Source organism: Sabethes cyaneus, chromosome 3 (assembly GCF_943734655.1).
Source record: "Sabethes cyaneus chromosome 3, idSabCyanKW18_F2, whole genome shotgun sequence".
Taxonomy (NCBI): domain Eukaryota; kingdom Metazoa; phylum Arthropoda; class Insecta; order Diptera; family Culicidae; genus Sabethes; species Sabethes cyaneus.
In genome coordinates, this window is record NC_071355.1 from 17,694,336 (window position 1) to 17,703,014 (window position 8,679).

Below are 8,679 nucleotides of genomic sequence, written 5' to 3' on the forward strand. Positions count from 1 at the left end.
CGCGAAATACTTTTGCAAAGAGTTACTCAAAAACTCACCACCACCGTCAGAACGAAATTTCTTAGGAAAGTTCCCGAACTGGTTCTTCACTTCCGCATCCGATTTTTGTTTCAACAAGTAAACCATCGTGTATCGACTAAAATCGTCTACCAATACTATGTAGAAACGATTACCACTTGGTGTAACTTCTTCCATCGGACCGCCCAAATCAGCATGCAGGAGATCTCCTACGGAATCAGATTTACTGTCAGACACCTTCGGAAAGGAATCTCGACTCATCTTTTCTTCACTGCATGGACCACATACCGACCGGACGTCACATGGATTTACTTTCAACCCGTATCCCAGGCATCCCGATGCCATAAATGCTTGCACATACCATCATGTCTTGGATTCGCCAGAAGTGCTTTCTCCGAAACGTGATTCAAATGGTATAAGCCTCCCTTTCGCTGTCCAACCACTAACGATTCTTCTCCTTTCAGGATGTGACATTTATTTTGTTCAAACAAGACCTGAAATCCCAAATCAGTGATTCTACTCACCGACAGCAAGTTAGCAGCAAGCGACGGAACGTGCAAAACATTATCGAGTTTAACGTTTATTTTTGCACCAGTTCCGTTGGACGAGACTATGTTACTCGAGCCGGTTCCCGATGATTCGATTGATTTTCCATCTGCCAAACGCACAACAACGACGCATCACTCGTCATATGAGCAGTTGCACCTGAATCTAAGTACCAATAATCAGACCGTTCAACACTGCTTGCACCCAAGCACACTTCAAAACCGGAACTAGAGTCAACGGCAACATTCGCCTTCTCATTGTCGAGCTTCTTCTGTTCACGCTTATCCTGGGCAAATTTCCGGCAATCCCTCCGAAAATGCCCCTCCTTTTTGCAGTAATGGCACACATTTTTCTTCGCACTACGGTTGCTTATACTGTTCGGTTTAACCGTATTCATTACCAGTGCCTTCTCACCACTATGACACTCACTTTCGACACGACGTCAACCCTCATCGAGCAGCTTACCCTTCACAAAGTCTACAGTTAGGTCTGCATCTGGTCGACTTTCCAGCGCTACGATCAACCCATCGTAGGATTTTGGAAGGCTACACAACATTAATGCCACGAACCAGTTGTCCTTCACTTCCTCACCTAACGCCGTTAATCGAAGTCGCAACGCAGCCATATCCTTCAAGTGATCCGCCATGCTACCATTTTCTGGCATCCGGATGATAATCAATAGTTTCACTACGTGGATTATACTGGACAGAGATGCGCGCTCGTGGTAATCTTTCAGCGCGTCCCACATCTCCTTAGCCGTCTGCTTCGTCATAACATGAATGAGCTGCGTGTCCTCCAAAGCAAATCCGATCAACGCTTGAGTTTTCTCATCATTTGAGACCCAGGTTGCATCAGCATTCTCAGGCTTCGGATCCATGACAACTTTCAGCAGCTTTTCCCTTGTTAGAAGCAAACGCATTTTGAATTTCCACACTGCGTAGTTTCCGTCGCTCAGTTTTTCAATTGTGGCTTTTGTATCCGCCATCTTGTTTTTCACAAGCACTCGTTTCTTCCGACGCGACACAAACGATAAACTACGCCACCAAAATCCACTATCGCGATTAATTGTCTAAAAAATAAAACACTCAAGCCTTTTCAAGCAAAACTGGGCCCATAACCTCTTGGACTAGAGGTTGCAGTGGAATAAAAGGCTAATATAACAAGAAACGAACAAGTTTATTAAAAAAGGTGTTATCTCCACGAGATCACTTTTACTTATATCTAATATAATTACATTCGTGATGAAACACGACGCAATATGCTGCTACTCCACTCAGCTAGTACTTCCCGCACAGGGTGCTTCATAAATAAGATGTATATAGGGAGGAAGGTCGTTGTTACTCCAACAAATTATATGCAAAGGAAATGTTTGGCACAGAACAATCACGGCGTTCTGGAGTTGTGGCGGAATATACATACATACAAAGATACAAATTCACGTTCATTTAGGTAGATTTATTAGAAAAAACAGTCATAGTACAGCAAGAATATTGCTGATTTGAAAAAAATACATTCAAAAGTGCGCAACCGCTCATAAAAGCATTATTTTAAATTGAATTGCTTCGATATCTTCGGCACACTTTTTCGTTATGGTCTAGAGTAGCCCTTTTGTGAGCGATCGCGCACTTTATGATTAATGTAAAATTTTTCTTGCTATCAGCAATAGGTACTGCGTAACATTATCTTTTCGCCTTCCGTTTCACCAGGTTCGGTGATTTTCCTTAAGACCTAAGAGGCACGGAATTGTAAAATTCAAATCTAAAAACCATTGTTGTTTTTCGTTCAATATAAAGCATAATATATGTACTTACAATTTCTAGTGATTTAAAAAAAATGAAAAATTGAAGTGTGTACCTTTCAGTTTACTATTCCATGCAGAAGCAATAAATGAAATAATTCCAACTCCGGGCATCATAGGCACGTCCTCTTCTTCCTATTTCTCCTCTTCTTTTTAGACAGTCGAACCGGGAAGAATTAGGTACGGTTGATCCTTAAAGCATGTTATTTTATTATGCACCGATTCAAACCATTTCTTGTGGGATACAGCCGCTGTCCTGTAATGATTTTTTCTTAATTCTTAATTTCTTAATTACACCAGCTTATGCATCTGCGACTCTACTTACTGCGGAACTAGAAGTTTAGCAAACCGTTCAAATAGTAGTACTGAAAAGTATACCGTGTTTGCTGCGTACGCAATCTGTTCCAACGATAGTTTTTTTCGACTCCAATTTGACGCGTTTACCCGTTGGCTTTCGTCCAAGTCAATCTGCAAGATTGTTCTCGCTAGTCCAGCCAATCCGTCCGTTACTGAAATGTTGGCTTTGTGAGCGAGATGCCGCAAGTCCAACACGTTCGAAACTTTTATGTTGTAATCGGTCTCCAGTGTCCTGACGTCGTTGAGGATATCAATGCCCACCTTCAATATATCGTTATTGCTCAGCAGGTTTTCGAGTGCCTTAGGAATCTTTTTCAATCGGTTAAATCTGACTAACAAGCGTGCTCCTTGGAACGAGGATAGTTGTAGCAGTTCAATGCTCTCACAGTCTAGTCCTAGTACGGGGAATTCAACGCAATGTTTGCGCAATATTTTCAAGCCCTGAAACACATGAATGGGGGTTGTTGCTACCAGAATTTTTGGCTCAGGCGGTGCGCTCTGCGGGGCATTCGTGCTTTCGGCTACCGCCACTGCAGCTGTTTGTTCGTTACGCGGAACAGGTCTCTGGGGAGGCGGAGCACTAGGCACTACGTATGGGCGATCTTTGAAAATTTTTATTTTATCCCGCACGTAGTCACAGAACCACCTTTGGTAAGTCATGAAGGAACACCTGAGAAAATCAAATTCAAATCAATCTAATTTTCGTCATTAGTAGCCATAATTTAAAGTAACTCACCGCGGAACTAAACGTTCAGCCAAATTTACAAAAATTACTAGTGAAGTACGAGCTCTATTTAATCGCGTCCTGTCCAGCTCTCCTCCAAGTATTGTCTCGGTCAGTCCTAAAAACTCATACGATCCGCTAATGCCACTTTTATGTGCAAGGTGTCTCAAATCTATTGCGCCAAAAACTTGTAAATTAAAAATGATCTCTAATATTTGAATATCGCGCATGATATTGATCCCAACTTTATATATTTGTTCATTGCTTAGCAGTTGACGAAGTACTTGTATGTTATGATTCATTTGCCAAAGCGAAATCACGGCTACTTTTCCGCGGTACGACGATAAGTGTAGATAAAACTGATCATCGTTTGACAAGACGGCTAATCCCAGTAAGGGGATCTTTTCATACATATGTTCCAAGCACAGATAACTTGCTGTATAGCTCGGAAACATCGATTTTAAGCTCCCATAAAGCGGAATGGTAAATTTGGGACCCGGATTTACTTCGTAGCTTACCATAAACAATGGCAATGGTTGATCTATTATACGTCTCACCTCGTTTTCTATGCAATCATCAAACCATTCCTTGTAGGACATAGATAAACCTCTGAAATGATAATCTTTAAAACTTCAGCAAGACGTTCTTCCATCTTCACTTAACTCACCGTTGTCCAACCAAGTACCCTGCAAGCTGTTCAAAAATTATTACTGATTCATGGGTATTTCGTGCGGCGTTCTCTTCTAGCGATAATCTGTTAAATTCCCAATCAGAATCATCCGGGATATAGTACTTCTCTATGCTACATATTGCATTATAAACTGCATAAGGAGCGCACAATGTTTTGCTTGCGAGGTGATGCAGATCTACAACGCCTGCAACTTCAATATTGCAGTCGTCGTTTAGCACCTTGACATCTCGAAGGATGTTTGCACCAACCTTTAAAATGCTGCCGTCGCTCAACAATTGCTTGAGTTCTGTTGGGATTCGGTCTAGATGGCAAAACTTTATCAATAGGCACGTTCCTCGGTACGACGACAACTGCAGCGATTTGATGGGATTGCGCGTTTGCACCGTATCCCGAGTCCAGTCGCAGCTTAGCCCCAATACAGGAAATTCATCGCAATGCGTTCGCAGTTCTTGCAAACCATCGCAGAACTCATTGTGGGTTGTTACTATCTGAAGTGATTGTATTTCTAGTGGGATGGTAAATCTCTGGACGGGTGGCTTTAGACTGCTGAAAATTGCTCTGATTATTCTGAAAGAGCCGTAGCCTACTGCTGCCACTGCGGCCAATCCAACTACATCCGGTAGAGTAATGGTATCGTTAGTAGCAGGCATGGTTCTGTGGCATTAGTGATCTACTCGAGGACTGCAATTGAAAACAAAATCATTGTTAACTACTCATTTATCTTGGCGATAAATCTACTAACTTAAAACAACGTAAGATAACCCTTCAACTAATAACAAAACCGACATAAACTAACTTATAATGAAATAGGTACATACAAACCAAGTGATAATGTTGAATATCTCGCCCGCTCTTCATTGGACCATCTGCTTTCAAATAGAAATCTTGCGGATAGGAGAAAATTTGCCAGGGCTAACGGACTCGATACAAGTCTGGTAATTTTGACTACTTTTTCGGAATATACATATATTTACCTATATGAATGAAAATTCAACTGAATTAATTGGAAAGTCGGGAAAGCCAGATAAATACTCACACAGTCCGTCCCACAATAATCTGCGAGCTGGGCTGGCATCGCTGCTTTGAACTTCCATTTCCAAAGATTTCCAAGCTTTGCACGCCTCAACTGACTTATAGACCAAATCAAGGTGACGTCATCTGGCAGATACTGGCGCCCTTGTTTACAAACAGACCGCAGAGTCCAAAAAAGTTTCAGCTGTTTAGTCGGCAAGTTTGTTGTTTAACCCGAGTTTAAACAGCATTAGGACTAAATTTAAAAAGCCATTATGCCTGTAAAATGGTAAAACACACGCTACATTCGCTATAAACGAAAAGGAAAATTTTCCAAAATGTAAACAAGGGCGCCAGTATCTGTCAGTTGACGGCTCGGTTGACGGTATGATGATTTGGTCTATAGACCAAATCAAGGTGACGTCATCTGGCAGATATTGGCGCCCTTGTTTACAAACAGACCGCAGAGTCCAAAAAAGTTTCAGCTGTTTAAACGGCAAGTTTGTTGCTTAAACCGAGTTTAAACAGCATTAGTACTAAATTTAAAAGCCATTATGCCTGTAAAATGTTAAAACACACGCTACATTCGCTATAAACGGAAAGGAAAGTTTTCCAAAATGTAAACAAGAGCGCCAGTATCTGTCAATTGACGGTATGATGATTTGGTCTATTACACCCCCATAGAAAATTTTTTACGTTTCTCGCGTATACAATAATATTTTTCACTAGCTGACCCGACAAACCTCGTATTGCCACAAATTAAACCGCGTTGTAAATACATAAATCCTGAATCTCGGATGACCTTTATCACAATCTCGAGTTTTGCAAGTTTCTGAGGAGTTCATGGATGTTTAATACAAATTTTGCTCACAGTAAAATATAAAACAACTTCCCCTATTGCTTAGCCTGATAAAATAAAGCGGATAGCATTTCAACATTCCCCATCATTACAAACCATTTCGCCGAATACCATTACGCGGGATGTACCATTTCACGGAAAATCTTTTTGTAGAAAGTACCATTTCGCAGGGGTGACCAAACCGAAGGAAAGTATAATAGAGGTCAGCTGATCCAGGAAAATAAATAAACCTAGATAGAGGTGATCTCTACGGGGGCTGATTAGTTTTTGAGTTGCCACATGCTGAATTTGGTTCCATTTGCTTGATTACTTCTCGAGTTATGAGGAAATTTGTGTTTCATTTTTATGGGAGTTCCCCCTCCTAAAAAGGCAAGAGGTTCTAATTCATCATAGATAAAAATCATGCCTCCAAAAACACCCACATGCCAAATATGGTTCCATTTGATTAATTAGTTCTCGAGTTATGAGGAAATTTGTATTTCATTTATATAGGAGCCCCCTCTCCTAAAGTGGGGAGAGGTTTCGATTCACCATAGAAAAAATTCTTGTCTCCAAAAACACCCACATGTAAAATTTTTTTCCATTTGCTTGATTAGTTCTCGAGTTATGCAGAAATTTGTGTTTCATTTGTATGGGAGCCCCTCCTTTTAGTGGGGGAGGGGTCTCTAACCAAACCCCTACATGCAAATTTTCACGCCGATCGGTTCAGTAGTTTTCGATTCTATAAGGAACATACGGACAGACAGACAGACAGAAATCCTTTTTTATAGGTATAGAAGATATATTCACTGCAAATGCTGCAATAGACCAAATCAAGATGACGTCATCTGGCAGATATTGGCGCCCTTGTTTACAAACAGACCGCAGAGTCCAAAAAAGTTTCAGCTGTTTAAACGGCAAGTTTGTTGCTTAAACCGAGTTTAAACAGCATTAGTACTATTTGGTCTATAGACCAAATCATCATACCGTCAATTGACAGATAGTGGCGCCCTTGTTTACATTTTGGAAAATTTTCCTTTTCGTTTATAGCGAATATAGCGTGTGTTTTAACATTTTACAGGCATAATGGCGTTTTAAATTCAGTCCTAATGCTGTTTAAACAACAAACTTGCCGTTTAACAGCTGAAACTTTTTTGAACTCTACGGTCTGTTTGTAAACAAGGGCGCCAGTATCTGCCAGATGACGTCACCTTGATTTGGTCTATCATTGCAAATACCGTGGACCCCCGTTCGTTTGACCATTTTTAATCTGAACACTTTTTAATTTGAACCCCGTTGGTTTGCACGACGTGCAAATTAAAAATGGTTCAAATGTCATTCTTAACATGACATCATTTATGTATGCAGACAATGCACATAAACACGATTTATTTGTACTGGCCTAGTGTGTTTAATCGGTTTCACATTTCGTTTTGCTAACGATTAAGATGGAAATCCGATCGGAAAATGCAATATTCGCACTTGCAACTGCCAACTAAAACAAACCACCAAAACAATAACAAAGAGCAGGGCGGCCAGTTCACACAGGATTCAGCATATTTCGGGTTACCAGTTGTTCAAATTAAAAAGTAACCCCGTTAGTTTGCGTGAGGAATCGTTCAAACGAACGGGGGTCCACTGTATCGCTTTGCATCCACGGTTGCAACCAATAAAAAAATTTGGCAGCAAAAAAATCTCGCTTGCATTTTTGCAATGAATGCAAATGATGTAAAAAGCTAATGCAAAATTGCGAAGTGAGACACCCCTTGGGTACAGACGGTAGATAATCTACAGACGCGCAAAGAGCGTGGCATAAAACACCAATCGAACTGTACCGAAAACGACGAATCCTTTCTACAGTACATTTACATTACAGTATGCAAAACATTGCGAAGCGTGGTCGTATCGAAGAGGAAGCTGGATATGTGATTACATTGTTCGTGGCATAGTAGACGAACCGGTGAATAAAGTGTGTTTGTTCGGAGCGAAAAACATAAGAGAGCTGAAAGATCGCTTGAAGCAATACGAAAAATTGAAAAGCCAGATTCGTGATAGTGGTCGTTTTAGCGCAAAACCCGCCGCGAGAGTCGAGAGAGACAAAGTTAAGAACATAAAACCCTCTGGCAAGAGTGATGCTATCGAGACCACAGCCGAAGAAGTGCGATGCTATAATTGTGGCAACCGTGGACACTACGCGAACGAAATCACGTAGGCCTAAATGTTTCGTGTGTGGTGATTTCGGACATCGTGCTAAAGAATGCAAGAAGAATGAAAAAGATCCCGAAGTAAACACTCTCAACGAAGAGATTATGCCAGTGTTACAGATTACTGTACATAATATCGAGTTGCGTACGTTGTTCGATACCGGTAGCCGATTCAATTTAATATCCGAGAGTGCGTACAAGCGAATTGGAGAGCCGCCGCTCACCAATACTTCTATGGTATTTAGTGGCTTTGGTGCGATGAAAACGCGAGCTTGCGGTAAAATCGTTGTCGGTATATGTGTTGACTCTGAAAACTATCCGGAGATGTCTTTCTTCGTCGTGCCTGCGGGTAGCATGTCGTACGACGCTATTCTGGGTATCGATGCTTTGAATAAGCTGGACGCGGAGATTAATAAGGAAGGTGTGAAGATAAATAAGAAGAAAAATGCAAACCAGTGTGATGAAGAAAGTGAACTAATGATGATTTTGGAC

General features: G+C 41.1%; 1 protein-coding gene across 3 annotated transcripts; it reads right to left on the reverse strand.

The window, feature by feature from the left end:
* Positions 1–2,018: 2,018 nt before the first annotated feature.
* Positions 2,019–5,633, reverse strand: LOC128742199 (uncharacterized). 3 transcript variants are annotated; one of them, XR_008412249.1, is made up of 7 exons: positions 5,171–5,476; positions 4,953–5,108; positions 4,111–4,815; positions 3,456–4,052; positions 2,688–3,389; positions 2,419–2,618; positions 2,019–2,322 (listed from the first exon to the last, which is right to left on the reverse strand). XR_008412249.1 is itself a non-coding variant. In XM_053838473.1 (7 exons), exons 4-7 carry the CDS (start codon positions 4,782–4,784, stop codon positions 2,516–2,518), a joined length of 2,076 nt encoding a protein of 691 aa, XP_053694448.1. In that variant the 5' UTR covers positions 4,785–4,815; positions 4,953–5,108; positions 5,171–5,455; positions 5,608–5,633; the 3' UTR covers positions 2,019–2,515. The 3 variants fall into 3 exon arrangements, 2 of the variants coding, with proteins under 2 accessions (XP_053694448.1, XP_053694447.1); XM_053838473.1 differs by adding an exon at positions 5,608–5,633 and having other exon boundaries at positions 2,019–2,618; positions 5,171–5,455; XM_053838472.1 differs by having other exon boundaries at positions 2,019–2,618.
* Positions 5,634–8,679: the final 3,046 nt, after the last annotated feature.